The 19,139-nt window shown below is 37.4% G+C and overlaps 1 protein-coding gene and 1 long non-coding RNA gene across 2 annotated transcripts in view; one reads left to right on the top strand and one right to left on the bottom strand.

Annotated features, from left to right (window-relative positions):
• The window catches only part of CUBN (cubilin), a 290,873-nt gene that overhangs the window by 79,562 nt on the left and 192,172 nt on the right, over positions 1 to 19,139 (top strand). The window contains exon 27 of the mRNA XM_072651627.1: positions 3,043 to 3,230. Coding sequence (XP_072507728.1) covers positions 3,043 to 3,230 — 188 coding nt within the window. The remainder of the gene's footprint in view (positions 1 to 3,042; positions 3,231 to 19,139) is intronic.
• Positions 11,913 to 17,268, bottom strand: LOC140532766 (uncharacterized). The gene is made up of 3 exons (XR_011976658.1): positions 17,232 to 17,268; positions 14,708 to 15,066; positions 11,913 to 12,398 (listed from the first exon to the last, which is right to left on the bottom strand). It is a non-coding gene; the product is annotated as an uncharacterized lncRNA (long non-coding RNA).

Genomic DNA, 19,139 nt, shown 5'->3' with positions numbered 1-19,139 from the left:
GTTCTCTGTTAACAAATCTTCTGTTTGTTTTTTTCTACAGTGTCATACAGGAGCTGGTCATCTTAATAGTTTTTTTTTTGTTTTTAGCTTATGACGTCAGCTCTAAAATTCTCTCATTTTATGTTTCATTAAAAACTCAAAGGTTTGAGGATGTCCACAAAGCCTCAGTGATGTTTAAACGGCACTAAGACTTTTGGAACAACCTGTATTTTCTAGAGATCTGTATTTCCTCTGGTGTGTATACAAGTACCTTTTATCAAGTGACTATTTTTTAAAAACTACCTTATAAACATTTTATCTGCACTTCACAGAGTTACTGTAATTATAATAATCATATCCTTGATCACAGGAAGCAACACCCCATTACCTGGGTGAAATATTTTCTTTTGAGCTTTTAATGTGAATTTATACCTCTCTGGAGTCAAATTTACTGAAGAACCCCCCAATTAAAAAAATCCTTTGATTCAGGGGATCACTTACATTTTCATGACTATGTCTTGACAACTGGATTGAAGGCTTAAAGAAAAATCATTAGGCTTCAGATAAATCTTACTCAAAATTCAATGAAAAACTTGAAATAAAATTCCCCTCCCAGGTTACTAGTCTTCATGGGTTGCTCACTGCTATGAAAGAAATGATCACATTGATTCTGGGAATTCTGAAAAATGCAGATCAGATAAGCTATAGAAGTTCAAGTTCATTGTCATCCAGGAAGATTGTGTGTCTTCTCTTCATTTTAACTGAATCACTCAGCTCTTCTATAGAAACCACATTGGCTTTTAGTGTGTTGCTTCCAGACCTCCAAAGCAACCAATGTGAAGATGTCATTCATATTGAAAAGAGCTAAAAAGTGAATTCCAAGGATGTACTTCTGGATTTATCTTAATTTTAGAAATATAAAGTAAATTTAAGTTTCTGGCTACTCTGAGAGCCCTTACTTTTGGTATTCTATACTAATTATATGAAATACAGAGAATAGCTTGAAATGATCCCCCCAGTGTAAAAAAGTCTTGAGCACCAATTATTTATGTTATAACAGCTCAGGAGGAGGGGCACACCATATCCTATTGTCATGAACAATGGCTGTATTATTGCAATGTCCTCCTATTATTTCAAGAAGAAACCTCCTTGAATGGGCGCTCTAGTCTAGTGGACATGTGTTATTCTAAATTCCAGGTAATAACAGTTTACATTATAAGAAGATTTTCTGTACTTCAGCACTAATAAAGTCATCTGGCAATATAGATTGCTCACTTAGCTAGAAATAATCTTATCTAAAAATGACATTGCAAGTCACCCTTACAATCATATTCAGAATGTAAGTTCTTCAGAAATTTTTCTTGGAGTTTTAAAAGTTTTATTGTTGTTTATTCTTGATAATGTGTGAATTTGCATGCACATAGCAATAGAGGGTAGGGTTTACGTGTTAGTCAGCTGGACAAAAACAAATCACAAACTTAATAATAATAAACTAGAAATGGTTTATTCATGTAAAACAATAAAATCACAGATTGCAGATTCTTTGACCACAAAGCCCTGGCCAGAACAGATTTGAACAGGAATGGTTGAGGGACTGCTCAGGAATCACAAGTTTAAAAATCTCCAAGTCCCTAATTGCCCAGGGTGTCAAAGCCCATTGATGGAGCCCCACACTCTCATATTAGAAAAGCAGAGTTCTTGTGAGAGTACATACATTTTCAACAGTGAAAGCACTTCATAATCAGTGGTATGCTTGTTCCCCTTATTCTCTTTAACTGTATTTAATTCTGACAATAAAGAGAAGATGGGGAAAGATCTCTTGGACAAATGTAATATATGTGGCTTGGCCAAATCCATGCAACTCAGCAGAACCCAAAACATGTCCTATCCCACTCTCCTGTCCATGGTTTTGCTGAAGGTTTAATTTTAAAAAATCAAATTCTGGTTTGGAATAGATTGTTTACTGTTTCCTTGTCTTCCTTTTTGCCTTTGCATCCCTTTCATTCTTTTGATATTCAGTTTGATGACTAAAAAAGATGAATCATTCCACCAGTATTATGAATTTTACACTGACTTTACGGTGTTTGACAGTCACGTCATCACCATCCACTTTTAGCACCACATATCTTGTACTTTCAGAATGTTTAGACTGGAGGTCAGTATTTCTATTTCTACATAGCAGTGGTGTTTCATTTAAGGTGTGTGAACTTAAAAAAAATAGCTATTTCATCATAATTCCTTTGTAATCTTAAATATTTTGTTTTATACATTTGAAAACACTATTCTGAGAAGTCCTGCTAAAGTTTATCAGATTTCTCAAAGGGTCCAGGACACAACAAAGGTCAGCACTGGAAGCCTTGAGTTTTCGAGATTGGGGAGCTGAAGCTCAGAATTCACTTCTCCAAGGCAAAAAGTCATGGTGATTCAAGAAGAGGGTTAAGGTCTTCTAGCCACCTCTCAATACACTCGAACTTAGGTGGTACAGTGGATAGAGCACCAGTGCAGGAGTTAGGAGGACCTGAGTTCAAATCTCACCTCAGACACTTGACACTCACTAGCTGTGTGACGTTGGGCAAGTCACTTTACCCTAATTGCCTCATCCTGGGTCATCTCCAGTCATCCTGATGAATATCTGGTCACTGGATTCAGATGACTTTGGAGGAGAAGTGAGCCTGGTGACCTGCACAGCCCTCCCTCACTCAAAACAAAGTCAAGTGCAAGTCATGTCATTATTTCTATGATGGCATGGTCTTCTTCAGCAAAGAAGGATGAACACACCCATATGTCAGTGTTCTGTTTTAATTCTGCAAGGGAGTTTAAAAAATATTTGGAACTCATTTAAAGCCAACTCTTTGTGCTTTATTCTGACAGGGAACATTTCTCATGTAAAAATGCCATGCCAAGTATTTATTAAAAGGCTATAAAATACAGATGTTTCCTTTGGAGGAGAGACCCCATATACATCCATATACATATCTTGATGTGATTAAGTGAGATCTGAATATTTGAGTATGTGTTACTAAGAAACACATGGTGCTAGCTACTCATCACTATTTTTTCCAGCTTGCCAGGATGTGGTGATTGCCAATCTTACTTATGGCATCCTAGAAAGTATCAATTATCCAAATCCCTATTTTGCAAATGAGCGTTGCAACTGGACCATCCAAGTAACAGCTGGCAATACAATAAACTATACTTTTTCGGCGTTTGAATTGGAATATAATGAAAACTGTACTGTGGACTACTTAGAGGTAAGTGACTCTGGATAAGCTCACTAACGCTAAAAGAATATGAATCAGAGGTAGTGCAGTGGAGAGAGAACTAGGCCTGGAGTGAGGAAGATCTGAGCTCACATTTTACCGCAGACACTTACTAGTTATGTGATCCTGTCTGATTCAGTTTCCTCAACTGTAAATGATAATAATAACACCTACCCCACAGGGCTGTTGAGAAATTCAAATGATAGGTAATTTGTAAAGTGTTTAGTACGGTGTCGGCACATAGTAGGCATTTAAGAAATACTTATTCACTTCCTTTCTTTCAAAAAAGGGACTATAATATGGAACTGAAGGCCTTAAGGTTTTTAGAACCCTGTACAGTATCTAGCACATAGTAGGCACTTAATAAATGCTTGTTGATTGAATTTTTTTAATTGGTAGAGTTGAAGCATCTTCCCTTTTGAAAGTAGAATTATATAATTTCAGAGTAGGGAAGACATCAGTAGCTACTTAATTCAACAAAGATTCCCACTAAGAATCTTCACTGTGATATACCTAACAAAGGATCCAACAGCCCTTGCTGGAAGACCTCCAGGAAGAGAAGATCTGCTTTCTCCCAAGGAAGGCTGTACCACATTGGGAGAGCATGACTTGTTAGGAAATCAGACTTTGCCTCTTTGCGGCCTCTGTCCATGGTTCCTGCTTCTGTCTTTATTATTCCTACTTAACATTTCGTCTTTTTAGTAGTAATTAATTTATTTGTTTTCAGTTTTCTACAATCACTTCCATAAATCTTAGATTTTCTCCCCCTCCCTCTCCCCTTCTCCTTCCCTCCTCCCTCCTTGAGATGGCGTGCTATCTTATATGGGTTCTGCACATACATTCTTACTAAATACATTTTCACCTTAGTCATGTTGCACGGGAGAATTAAAATGAATGGGAGAAACCATGAGAAAAACCAAAACAAAACACAACAAAACAAAATGCAAGAGAAAATAGACTGCTTTATTCTGCAATCCAATTCCATAGTTCTTTCTCTGGATGTGGATGGCATTTTGCCTCACTACTTAGTATTTCTTATGGAACAAGAGTATCCCATTACATTCCTATACCACAACTTGTTCAGCCATTCCCCAGTTGATGGGGAACTCTTCAATTTCTAATTTTTGCCACCAAAAAAGCAACTATAAATATTTTTGTACATGTAGGTGCTTTTCCTTTTTTTATGATGTCTTTGGGATACAGACCTAGAAGTGGTATTCCTGGTTCAAAAGGTATACACAGCTTGATTGCCCTTTGGGTGTAGTTTCAAATTGCTTCCCAGATTGTTTGGATCATTTCATAACTCCACAGCAGTGCATTAGTGTCCCAATTTTCCCATATCTTCTCTAACATTCATCATTTTATCTTTCTGTCATTTTAGCCAATCTGATAGGTATGAGGTGGTACCATAGAATTGTTTTAATTTTCCCTTCTCTGGACCAGTTTTTCATATGACTATAGATAGCTTTTATTTCTTCATCTGAAAACTGCCTGTTCATATCCTTTGACTATTAGTCAATTGGGAAATGACTTGTATTCTTATAAATTCGATTCAGTTCTCTATATATTTGAGAAATGAGGCCTTTATCAGAGACACTTGCTGTAAAATTTGTTTCCCAGTTTTCTGCTTTTGTTCTAACCTTGGTTGCATTGGTCTTTTTTGTGCAAAACACTTTTAATTTAATATAATCAAAATCATCCATTTTACTTCTCATAATTCTGTCTATCTCTTATTTGGTCATAAGTTATCCCTTTCTCCATAGATCTGATAGGTAAACTATTTCTTGCTCTCCTGATTTGCTTATGATACCATCTTTTATGTCTAGATCATGTACCTATTTTGATCTTATCTTGGTATATGGTGTAAGATGCTGGTCTGCACTAGTTTTTACTTAACTATTTTCCAGGTTTCCCAGCAGTTTTTGTTAAATTGTGAGTTCTTATCCCAGAAACTGGGATCTTTGGGTTTATCAAATAGATTGCTACAGTCATTTGCTACTGTGTCTTGAGTATCCAATCTATTCCACTGATTCAACACTCTATTTCTTAATGAATACCAGATATCTTTGATGATTGCTGCTTTATAATACAGCTAGGTCACCTTACTTTGCATTTTTTCATTAATTCCCTTGACATTCTTGACCTTTTGTTCCTCCAGTTGAATTTTTATTATTTTTTCTAGCTCTATAAAATAATTTTTGATAGTTTGGTATAGCACTGAATAAGTAAATTGGTTTAGGTAGAGTTGTCATTTTTATTTTATTAGCTTGGCTTACCCGTGAGCAATTGATATTTTTCAGTTGCTTAGATCTGACTTAATTTGTGTGAAAAGTGTTTTGTAATTGTGTTCATGTAGTTCATATAATATCTTGGCAGGCAGGCTCCCAAGTGTTTTATATTATCCACAGTTATTTTAGATGGAATTTCTCTTTCTGTTTCTTATTGCTGGGCTTTTTTGGTAATATGTAGAAATGCTGATGATTTATGTTGGTTTATTTTATATTCTGCAACTTTGCTAAAGTTGTTAATTATTTCAGTATTTTTAATTGATTCTCTAAGTATACCACCATATCATCTACAAAGAGTGATAGTTTCTCTAAGTATACCACCATATCATCTACAAAGAGTGATAGTCTTGTTTTCTCATTGCCTATTCTAATTCTTTCAGTTTCTTTTTCTTCTCTTATTGCTAAAGTTAACATTTCTACTACAATGTTGATTAATAGTGGTGATAATGAGCGTTCTTGCTTCATCCTTGATCTTATTGGGAAAACTTCTAGTTTATCCTTATTATAGATAATGCTTGCTGATGGTTCTAGATAGGTATTAACATTTTAAGGGAAGCTCCATTTATTCCTATGCTCTCCAGTGTTTTTAATAGGAATGGATGCTTGAATTTTGTCAAAAACTTTTTCTGTATCTTTTGAAATAATCATGATTTCTGTTGGTTTTGCTATAGATAAGGTCACTTATGCTGATTGTTGTGTTTGTCCTTTGTTCTCAAAGAGGACCATGATATCAAGATGATGACATGACTTGCAGTTGACTTTGATTTGAGTGAGGGAGGGCTGTGCAAGGTCTCTAGCCTCACTTTCTCCTCCAGAGCCATCTGGGTCCAGTGACCAGATATTCACCAGGACAACTGGAGAAGTCCTAGGATACAATGTGAGACCCTTGCCATTTTAGGCTAAGGTCTTATACTGATAGTTTCCCTAATATTGAACAACCCTGCATTCCTGGTATAAATTCCACCTGGATATAGTGTATGATCTTGTTGATATATTGCTGTAATCTCCTTGCTAATATTTTATTTAAAAATTTTGCATCAATATTCATTAGGGAAATTGATCTATAGTTTTCTTCTCTGTTTTGGCTCTTCCTGGTTTAATTATCAGCACCATTGGGGCATCTAGGTGGTGCAGTGGATAGAGCACTTGTGCAGGAGTCAGGAGGACATGAGTTCAAATCTCACCTCAGGCATTTGACACTCACTAGCTGTGTGACCTTGGGCAAGTCACTTAACCCCAATTGCCTCATCCTGGGTCATCTCCTGTCATCCTGATGAATATCTATCTGGTCACTGGATTCAGATGACTTTGGAGGAGAAGTGAGCCTGGTGACCTGCACAGCCCTCCCTCACTCAAAACAAAGTCAAATGCAAGTCATATCATTATTTCTCTCTGATGGCATGGTCTTCTTCGACAACGAAGGATGAACACACACACATCAGCACCATATTTGTGTCATAAAAGGAATTTCCTAGGACTCCTTCTTCATGTGTTTTCCCAAAAACTTTATATGGTATTAGAATTAATTGTCTAAATGTTTGGTAGAATTTATTTGTAAATCCATTTGGCTCTGGGGAGTTTTTTCTTAGAGAGTTCATTGATGACTTATTCAGTTTCTTTTTCTAAAGTGGAGTTAAGTATTCTATTTCCTCTTCTGTTAATCTGGGAAATTTGCATTTTTAAAATATTCATCCCTTTCACTTAAATTATCAGATTTTTGGCAGATAGTTGCGCAGAATGGCTCCTAATTCTTTCTTTAATTTCCTCTTCATTGGTGGTGAGTTCACCCTTTTTTCATTTTTAATACTGGTAATTTGGTTTTCTTTCTTTATTAAAATCAAATTGACCAAAGGTTTATTTGTTTTATTGTTTTTTCATAAAACCAGCTTATTGGTTCAATAGTTTTCTTACTTCCAATATTATTAATCTCTCCGTTGATTTTCAGGATTTACAATTTGGTGTTTAATTGGAGCTTTTAAATTTATTCTTTTTCTAGCTTTTTTAGTTGCATACCTAATTCTTTAATGTGCTCTTTCTCAGACATATTGATGTAAGCTTTAAAGATAAACATTTTCCCCTCAGTACTGCTTTGGCTGCATACCATAAATTTTGATGTGTTGTTTCATTATTGTCATTCTCTTTGATGAAATTGTTGTCTCCATGATTTCTTGTTTGACCTACTCATTCTTTAGGATTAGATTATTTACTTCCCAATTAATTTTTAATCCATCTTTTCATGACCTTTTATTAAATGTAATTTTTATTGCATCATGACCTGAAAAGAACGCATTTAGTATTTCTGCCTTTCTGCATTTGATTGTGAGGTTTCTGTGTCCTAATACATGGTCAATTTTTGTGTAGGTCAATTTTGTTTTGAACCACTGAGAAAAAGGTATATTCCCTTCTATCCATATTCAGTTTTCTCCAGAGATCTGTCATATCTAACTTTTCTAAAATTCTATTCACCTCCTTAACTTCTTTCTTGTTTATTTTGTGGATAGATTCATCTAATTCTGAGAGAGAAAAGTTGAGGTACCCCATTATTATAGTTTTATTATCTGTTTCCTTCTATAACTCATTTAACTTCTCCTTTAGAAATTTGGATCCCATACCATTTGGTGCATATATGTTTAGTATTGATATTACTTCATTCTCTATGGTACCTTTTATCAAGATGTAGTTTCCTTCCTTGTCTCTTTTAATTAAATCTATTTTTGCTTTTGCTTCATCTGAGATCATGATTGATACCCCTGCTTTTTTCTTATTTCAGCTGAAGCATAATATATTCTGCTCCAATCTTTTACCTTTAGTCTGTATGTGTCTCTCTGCTTCAGATATGTTTCTTGTAAACAACATATTATAGGATTCTGTTTTTTAATCCACTCTGTTATCTGCTTCCATTTTATGGGAGAGTTCATCCCATTCACATTCACAGTTAGGATTACTCCCTGTATATTTCTCTTCATCTTGTTTTCCCCCTATTCATACTAATATGTCTCTCCTTTTACCCTGTTCCTCTTCACCAGTGTTCTGCTTATGATCACTGCCTCCCTCAATCTGCCCTCCTTTCTATCAGACCCCTCCCCCCTTTCTTATCTCACTCACCTCCTACTTCCCCATTGGGTAAGATAGATTTCTGTGCCCCACTCAGTTTCTGTTATTCCCCTCTTTGATCCAAATCTGGTGAGAGTAAGATTCAAACAGTGCTCACCCCTCTACTGTAATAGGTCTTACTCACCTCTTCATATGAAATAATTAACCCTATTCTGCCTCTCTCTTCCCTCTTCTCCCAGTACAATCCTCTTTTTTACCCCTATTTTTTATATCATCCCCTCAAAGTCAACTTATATCTACACTCTCTGTCAAAGTATACTCCCTCTAACTGCCCTAAGAGAGAAACAGTTCTTAAGAGTTACAAGTGTCATCTTCTCATGTAGGAGATATAAACTGTTTAACCCTATTGACTAAATTAATATTCACTTAAAATTTTTTTTGAGTACCAAATTCTCTCCCTCCAGCTCCTCTCCTACCCATTAAGAAGGCAAACAATACGATATCAATTATACATGTGAAATAACACAAAATATGTTTTTAAAAAAGTTTAAAAATTTTACTTCAATTTGCACTCAGAGTTTATCAGTTCTCTCTCTGGAGGTAGGTAGCATTCTTCATCATGAGTCCTTCAGAATTGTCTTGAATCATTAGCCTTTCATCATTGATCAACATTGCTGTTACTGTTACTGGGTGCAGTGATCTCTTGGTTTTGCTCACCTCACTCTGCACTAATTCATATAGGTCCCAAATTTCTTGGAAACCATCCTGCTCCTCATTTCTTATAGCACATTAGTATTCCATCACAATCATATACCCCAACTTGTTTATCCATTATGCGATTAATAGGCATCACTTCAGTTTCTAATTCTTTGCCACCAAAAAGAAAGCTACTTTAAATATTTTTGTAGTATAGGTTCTTTTCCTTTTTCTTTGATCTCTTTGAAATATAGGTATAGTAGTGGTATTGCTGGGTCAAAGGGTATGCACAATTTTATAGCCCTTTGGTCATGGTTCTAAATTGTTCCCCAGAATAATTGGACCAGTTTACAACTTTGCCAGTGTGTATTAGCATCCCCATTTTGCCCTGTCCCCTCAAGCAGTTGTCATTTTCCTTTTCTGTCATGTTAGCCACTCTGATAAGTGTGAAGTGGTATCTCAGAGTTGTTTTTAATTTGCATTTCTCAAACTGACAGTGATTCAGAGCATTTTGCCAAGATAGCTTTGATTTCTTCTTCTGAAAACTGTCTGTTCATATCATTTAACAATTTATCAATTGGGGAATGACTTATTTTTTTTTAATTTGCTTCAGTTCCCTATATATTTGAGAAATAAGCCCTTTATAGAGAAATTGTTTTAATTTCCCCCAGTTTCCTTCTTTTCTTCTAATTTTGTGTAGATTTGTTTTGTTTATGCAAACCCTTTTTAATTCCATGTAATTACATGATTTCATGTAACTAAATTACATGATTACATAAATAAAAATTTATCCATTTTACTTCTCCTGAACCTCTCTTTTTCTTGGTTAATCATAGATTCTTCCCTTATCCATAGATCTGACAGGTAAAATTGTCCATGATCTCCTAACTTGCTTATGATATCTCAAATCCTCTTCTCAAGAAACTTACTCTATAATAGGGAAAAAACATATATACCACCAATAAATGTAACACAAGAGAGAATGAGAGAAGTAGAAAGAACTTCAGACTTAGTGTTTTGGAGAGAGAGACAGAGAGATAGATAGAGGCAGAGATAGACAGACAAAGAAGTAGACTTTAACTGCCTTGGGCAGAAGTAATACAAATGGAAGGAAATTATCAGGAGGCTTATTTGTGGCTTGGAGAAGAGTAAGAGCCCAGACAAAATTGGGACAGGTTGTCTCATAAATTAGTCAGTTTCTCATTACTGGAGACATTCAAGCCAACGCTGACTTCATCCATTCATTAAATTAAAAAAATTATTAAGCACTTTCATGTGTAAGGCATTATATTAGATATAGGGAATATACAAAGATGAATAATAAAAAAGGAGAACTTAATTTACTAAAGGTGATAGGCAAAGAGAATGCTAGGCAGGAGTTGTGAAGAAGTTAATGTTGGAAGACACAGAAGATGCCAGCTAAATCACTAGGCAGGGTGTAACACTAGGCATCAACAAAAACTTAATTGGCCTCATGCCTAATGTGGCATTCTTTTATGGAAAGTTGTGTGTTAGCCATACCTCCTTCTTCATCCAATGGGCCAGCATCACACAATGCTAGTTCTCTCCCAGAGGGGAGGTTAAAATTAGACCCAATCACAATCAACCATGCAAATAGTTTGGAAAAGGACCATTAGTCACAATAGTTTGCATTTTCTCCAGCTTAAATTACCAATACCACCCTTTCCCTTCCAGGTGGTTCCTAATCCCTTCCTATACTGCCCTTAATTTCCATAGACAAAATGATAGTGGTCACTTTTAGAGTTCCTGCCACTGACCCAAAGGACAGTATGGTTCCCAGGATGGAAGAATTTTGTTCTGAGGATTTGAAAGTTGAAGCTTTCAACCCTTCATTTCATCTCCTTTCAAGGAACTGGGAGAGATCTTCATGTGCAGCAGCATTCCAGAGAAATGGAATCATATCCTTTCCCTCCAGCAGGGAGGAATCCTGCAGCTTCTAAACTTACTCTTATTTAGTCAACAAGCTAGCCAGATGAAGCCAAGTAGGAAAAGACCAAAAGCTTCCATCTTTTACTTCCCTTTTATTTACTTTTCTTCATTCACAATGGAGTAAAACTTCCCTCTGCTTTCCATAGCCAATAGGCCATAGCAGCGCCAATTTGTTGCTGAGTTGTCATTTTGGTGATTTTCTGGAATGATGAGGCAGTGTGGCCCAGGCAGAGGAGTTCTGACCTTGAATGTTCACTGTAAGAAGTTTTGAGGGTTGCCTTCTTGTGTTTGTATTCATTTACCAACAGTGAAGATGTGACAACCCTGCATATTCTGCACATGTATTTACAAAATTGCTTTCCTGTTTCTCCTTTATGTACCTGTCTGTGATGGGGCAAATTTGGAGACGATGCTGATTCAGATGTACAGTCCCCATGGGCATATCATTCTGTGATCCATATCTCATTTGGGGCTCCATCAATCTTTACTAGTAAATTAGTTTCTTAAGAAGTCAGATTAATAAAAGTATAAGCTACTGTTTTACTCTTATAGTGTACTAGATTAGCAAAGAGAAGAAATATTCATTAATTAGTATTTTCCATAGAAAAGTGACCTTTCTGAGCACCTTTTTTACCCTTAGGAAGTGATTTATTCACTTAATGTCTCAGGTATGATTGCCCAAACATTTATTTTTAGGATGTCCTTATTACTCAGTACCTTAAAAATAATTTATTAATGGAGAATTACCTTGATAAGAATAAGCAAGATAGGAATTGAGATTAACTTTGCATTAATAACAAAAGCTAAGGGAAAACCAGAAAAAGAAAAAGAAATTGGAGAGAGGACTAAGACATATTTTTAATTCATGCTGGTACAAATTAACTGTATTTTGAATAATAACCTTTTAATGGATTAATATTCCTCAGATATTTCTGTGATACTAAAAAAAGACTGCAATAAAAGACAGTATAAATATTGTAGGAAGTCAGCTGATCATCTCCTTTTCTGAAATACGATAAAATTCTGAGGCTGAAGAGGAAAATTGCCAAGTAACATCTGCATGACAGCTTCTTCTGGGTGTGTACTTAGCTCTCTCTCCACAGATCTCAAAGACTGAAGCTTTTCTTTGCAAGTGAACGTGAACCTGTCTGTACTTCTAAACGTGAATTATCTGGAGAAAGCAGAAATGAAAATGTGTGAATAGGAGTGAAACTCAGTAACTACAGCAGGACATGAGAGTGGGTACTAACCCTGTGGTCAGCGTTTGAAGCCAAGCTCAGCTTCAGAAGGCCAGTGAGCAACTGTGAATGCTGTCTTGAGTTGGTTTTCTTGCTGACACGCGAGGCAGGCCCAGAGTGAATGACTAATTGTTTATTTTTAGTTTGGTTTAGTTTGGTTTTCTGCTTTTTGGTCCCACCCTGCCAGCACATAGTAATGTGACTTTTCCCCTGCCTTTGGGGAAACTGGTGTCTCTGTACAGGTCTGTGTGGCTGGGAGATGGTGATGTCAGTAGAAGCACAGACAGATTCATCAAGTTGTCCCTCTGGGGCTGTCATTCAGTGGGACCCCTCCAGCCCACGGGGGAGCTGTTAGCAGAATAGATTTTACAATTGTTAAATGGGAAAAAATGTCTTTACTTAAAAACAGACATAAAGCTCTTAAAACTTAAACAAGTCAAAGAAGATTTTTGTAGAAACACCCCATCATAGCCTAGTAGCCCTAACATCTGTGTAAATAGACTTGGGGGTGAGTGGGGATGCTGAGAGGCATCTGTCTCCTAGAATGTAAAACATGGTGGGAAAAAGACCCAGTTCTGCTACTAAGTAGATGTGTGGCCTCAGGCAAATCATTTCCCCTCTGTGCATCTCAGTTTCCTCATTTATAAAATTAGTTTAGACAAGATGAATGAAGGGATGAATAAATTAATAAAGCATTTATGAAGCACTTACTATGTACAAAGCATTGTGCTGTGCTCCAGAGACACAAATGGAAAAGTAAGAGAGGCCCTGCTCTCAGAGAGCTCATGTTCTACTAGTGAATTATCTGACCCTCAAGGTCCCACCGTCTCTAAGGGGTCCCTGTTTTGAGCTGGTTTTAACTTACTGTAAATCTGCATTTCTCTCTACTTTGTCCCTGTTTCATCCTCTCTCCCAGTCTGTTAAGTTGCAGGGACTCTGAGGGGGTCTGGAAGAGGAGAAAAAAAGAAGAGGAAGAGGAGGAGGTGGGGGCAGTGGAGGCATCCAAGACATGGAATGTAATTAGCTTAGATATGTAAAGTCCTCCCAACCTCCTCCTAGGACCTCAATGAGGCAAAGCATACAGTGCCTTCTCCCAGAAGATACTATTTTTAAAAATGTTCCCGAAACCTCTCCCCATTCCTGCCCTTGATATGCAAGATTATTAGATTTCATGAGTATAAAAATTGTTGGGCAGGGGAGAGGAATCCCTTCAGTATACTTTGGGGGATGGGCCCTGGACCACACAAATGACTGTCCTCTCCGTAAATAACCAGTGTCAAATGATGGTGTTCTATTCTGTCTGTTTATTTGGAGGATTCTTACCGGCTAGGATTGATTTCTGTAAAACTTTGGAGGAGAATGGTTTCAACCAGAGTATATTCCTTGGTTTATGTTGCCCGGGCCCACTGGACGACTCCTCATTTGTGGCCTTCTACCCACCCCTGGCCCTCCTCCTACTCTAATCCATGCCCCAGAACAATTTTGTGCATTGCTCCAGGAAGCTGTTTTTTACTTTAACCTTTATTGGGTCTATTATGCTTGTCATTTGCTCTCATTGATGAGTGTCTTCATCCCCATGGGAAAGACATTCTTATATTATTGAAATTCACTTCTTAGCTCTGCTGTGAACTCATTGATTCAGTCTCTCTGAACCAATGCTCCTTAGATAAAGTCTCTGCTTTGAGCAGGCATTTTGTTCTCCCAACAGAAGAGGAGATTCTCTATTATGCCTTGATTTCTCTCTAGGGGGATGTGAGATTTATTTAGTTATCCATTATCTGCCCATGGAGGTAGTTTCCTTTGGAATCATTGTGCCACAGGAAAAGTACCAAATGGAATAATTTTCCATTTGCTAGTTGGAGAGGCCAGGCTTCCGGTTACATTTCAGCTTTAAATTGATGCATTAATCCAAATATAGGCTATACTTTCATCCCAGGTTTCTTTTATAAAACCTAAGTATGGCCTGTTCTCAATCCAATCAGCCAGGAATCACTTAAATGATTCTTATGTGTCAAGCATTGTTTAGAGTGCTAGGGATAAAGAGAAAGGCAAAAAGTAGCTCTCAAGGGACCCACTTTCTGATGGGAAGAGAACATGTCAAGCTATGTACTAATAGATGGAAGGGAACCCTAGATGGAGAGACTCAAGCAGTTGCGGGGCAGGGAGGGGAACCAGGGAAAGGCCTCCAGAAAAAGGGGATGTTTGAGCTGAGTCCTTAGTTTCAAAACAGTTTAAAACTTACTCATTTCCTCAGCAATAGCAACGTTATCACCACCAGTACACATAAACCTGGTATATGAGTAATCTGGTCCAATCCCCTCGTTGAGCAGATGAGGAAACAGAGACCTAAAGAGGTGAATAAGACTTGCTTCCAGTAGAACTGAGAGCCAAAGGCCACATCTTCTGATTTCTTCATTCCATGCATTTTCAATGACACTAAGCTGCTCCCTCTTCATATTTAAGTTAGTTTCTTCCTCAGCTGCAGAAAGCCTGCTGAAGCTCAACGGGCCACACATTCTCTCTTTAGGAGTAGTGAAGTAGAGTTTTCAAGTGAGTGCAAGTGCCAGATGTCATCACCATTAACCTTCAGAGCACCTGGATCTAGGAAGAGGGATGAATGGAGGGAGAGAAGGGAAGTTTGCACCAGTTTTCATGGTTAAATAGAGAAATGTAGGTGAAGGAGAACAGGGGTAGCTAATGGGCTACTTAAATGGAGAGGCTGGGTTCATAAGAATCTGATTTCCCACTGTCACAAATGCGGACCATCAAAAAGATGGGAGGCATTTCTTTCTTAGAGTGAATCTCTAGATGTTGATCAAACATTTTCTCCCTTTGACAAATATAAATATTCAGTATATCAAAGAGAACAAAAAGGTGGCTAATTAAAAGTAGGTAGGTGGCAGAGTAGATTGTCATCTTTCTGAGTTTAAATTCAGCCTCACTTGCTAGCTGTGTGACCCTGGGCAAGTCACTGAACCCTGTGTGCCTCAGTTTCTTCATCTGTAAAATGAGCTGAAGGAGGAAATGGCAAACCACTCCATTCTCTTTGCCAGGAAAACCCCAAATGAAGTCACAAAGATTCAGACATTACTGAAACAATCAAAGAATAATTAAAAACAAAATAAAATCTCCAAAAAGATCAAAGAGATTGTAAATTATTGTACATATGCATAGGATCATATATTTAGAGCTGGAAGGGACTCTGCTCCAACTGTCTCATCTTACAGATGAGAAAATTGAGGCTCACCGAGGTTAAATGACTAGTGTAAACTCATCCAGGTAGTAAGTGACAGCCACGATTCAAACTCACCATCTGCTCCAAATCAGTGTTCTTTCTGTTGTGCCACACTACCTTCCAGTTGTTGGTTGTTAATCCCAGTTGGAAATATGGAAGCACAGTTTTTACATTTAGTGTGACTCAAGTGCTGCTGAGGCAGAAGCATTGGGAGGCTAGTCTTTGAGAGAAATGAGAATTGCAAGCTAGGTCCAGATTAGTGTGAATAATGAAGCCTCTGAAGTAGCCACAGGCATTCAAATTTCCACTCTTAGAAGTTATAATTATATAGAATATAGTCATAGGTTCCAGCTCAGTGTAAATAGACAGTGTGAATTCCAATAATGGGACCACTTCATGGAATTCATTATCTGCATTAGTGGACAAGACTGTCTCTCTCTCCAGACCTGGAGAACTTCTCCTAAGTTCTAGGTCAGAGGAAGTTCTCTTTAGCTTTGTGGCTGGGTTCTGTTTGTTTTTCTCTGTCTTTTTCTTTTTTTAAATTTTGTTTTAGCAACGTGTGTATGGCCTGAGTGTTCCCTCTCCACATACATATTAGATCAAAATATAGTCAAGGGTGGCAGAATTTGGGAAACCCAAAACATTGCCATGTGTTTGCTGTTGGTCAAGGCTCAAGTCTTCATCCTCCTAGAAACTGGAGCAACTGGGTTTTTTTTTCAAACTTGAAAATTCTTACTATAAAATTAGTACTTCATTTGAACTAAAACATTTTGGAATTTTGAAATGTTCTCTTCCATATTTTCAGGTGCATCTCTTTCTGCTTATTTGCCATTTTAAAACCTCCCCATTTTCCTTATCTTCCTTTTAATTTGCTAGGGAGCCTTTGCTAATGTGAACCCAGCAAAATCAGCTGTTTTGTGGCTCAGTTTCTCTTCCTATCAATGCAGTGAATAGGAATTTTTCTTAATTTTGACAGGGGTGGCACAAATGCATGGAACTAGGTCAAATAATCAGCTAACAAGCATTTTTAAACTATCTATGGGCCATGCATGGGGGATTCGAATACAAAAATGAGACCACCTACTCTCTACTTTTGGAATACGCATATATTAAACAAAGTGCTTTTAATGCATGGCAAAGCAACTTTACAAACAAGAACCAACAGCCATAAATATGAGCTTAAAAAGTCTGTTTTTGCAGCTACTGCAATATATTCATAATACTCTTTTCCAGCCTTTACTGGGAACTATATTAGATTCACGTCAGCTGAATCTGGCTCTCTCATCCATACAAATTGTGGATTCGAATGATTCCTTTGAAATACCTCTCCAAAGCTATAAAAGCTTTGTTCTTTCCTCCTACTCAGCTGTCTCTAACTCTGATAACACTGGTATCTCTTTGGTTTGTTGCACACCTATCAGTACTTTCAGCCTATCTGCACAAAGCATATGTTTACATACTTCACTTCGTGCAATTTATGTATGGAGGACAGAACTTTATAAGCAGCACAAAAATCACTTTCAATCCTTACCTGAGCTTGGAAGTCACCACTGCAAACTTCTCTCATTCAGGCTGAGGAAGTATATTGGAATCAGTCAACATGGGCAGTGTTAAAAGATTTCCTTCCTCTTTAAGTATCCTAAGAATAGCTGGGCTAATTGAAACACACACACACCCCCCCATAATATTTAATAAAAAGTATTACATAACAGCATGATTATTCCCATTCTTTCCAGAAATCCCCTTTGAAAATACACCACAGTGTTTAACCTGAAATTGCCTTATCAGTTTGGGCACAGGGAGTGCCACACACATGTACCTCTACCACCCCCACTCTCCTCCCCAAATTTTCAGGCTCCATCAGAGGGATTGTTATAAAAATCAGCCCTGGAGGTTCAAAGTAAGAAACCGAGTCTCTTGCCTTTCTCACTTATGCCTAACAGCTTCTCCTCATGTAGGCTTATGGCTAACCTGAACTCCCAATCAAAATTAAGTTGGGCAGTGCATAGAATGATGGACCTGGGGTCAAGAAAACTTGAATATGAATCCTTCCTCAGACACTCCCCAGCCGCTGCGAGTCCCTGGACAAGTCACTCAGCAGCATTGTACTTCAGTTTCCTTATTTGTAAAATGGGGTTAATGGCTTTTACCCCACAGGCTTGTGTGGCTCAAATGAGTTAACATATATAAAGTGTTTGTACACTATATTATATAAATACTGTGATGATGAAGATGATGAGGTTATCAATAATTTGTCTGACATTTTAGGCTCTCTAAAATGTGGAGAAAATCGCCTGGTGGTTTTAGTTGCACTGAGCTAGCAGGCCTGTCCCCAGGCTGGATGAGTCACAGTTGGCAGATCATTAGAATATCCTGTGGTTAACATTGGGCTCTGAAAGAACAACCAGCCAGGCTACCCAAGTGTTTGCTATGGCAACCAGTATTTGTGTATTTTGAAAAATGACTTGTTTCATTTCTGTGTGGTGAATTTGAGCGGGAACAGCTGGAGGAGGTAACATTTGCCCCTCGGTATGTGTAAAGATCATTTCTTTTGCTCACTGAAAATTGGGCAGGCTCAAGATAAACATTTTTTTTTTCAGGAGTGGTATGGTTTCTGTATTATCCATGGTGAATTGTACTGTGTCAATCAATCAATGACCTTATTAGCATCTATTTTTAAACATTTGCCCATAGAGGAATGGGATATAGATTTCATTTCCCCCTATTAATTGCTAGGTCTCTTGTCCGAGAATCCTGGCATACCAGGAAAGACTGGAATTGATGGAGTGCCCTCCATCCAATGTAAAGTAACCATGCAGGGCAAGAAGGGAAAACTTAGTACCTAGAAGAGAAGCTTAGTACCTACTTCATTTGACCAATTTAACATGAATCAAAAGTCGCACATAATATATCCTTGCCTCTAGAAGTAAGAACTTAGCAGATTTCTAATTCCTCCCAATATTATTATCTAATGTTGCTACAAAGGGCTACGGGAGGGTACATCGCTTCATTGGCCATAGCTGCAAAAGTCTCTCATCCCATCCATTTTGGATTCAGATGAAATAGTTCAACCTTTGGTACTGAAGTTGAGAAGGAGCCTTTTTTGGGAAGTATGAGATTTTCTGTTTGTTCAACTTTGCCTGGGAAATAACTACATTTATTTTTATATTGGCTATTTTTGAGTTTGTAGTATTTTAGGTTTACATGATAAGATCTTTGGATATATAAACACTATACTTAATTAAAAACTCAGTGAGACTCTCTAACCTGCAGCAAATGTCTTGAGGTTTAATGGAGACCCTGGAGGATACCCAAGCCCCATGTACTCTGACTTGTACTTAAGAATCCTACAATCCCAGAATATCAGAGTTAGGAGACTCAGAGGCTCTCATTTTATGTGCAGTGAACCTGAGGATCAGTGACTTACTCAGGGTCAAAT

Source organism: Notamacropus eugenii, chromosome 3, assembly GCF_028372415.1.
Source record: "Notamacropus eugenii isolate mMacEug1 chromosome 3, mMacEug1.pri_v2, whole genome shotgun sequence".
NCBI lineage: Eukaryota > Metazoa > Chordata > Mammalia > Diprotodontia > Macropodidae > Notamacropus > Notamacropus eugenii.
This window is presented reverse-complemented; position numbering and strand designations above follow the sequence as displayed.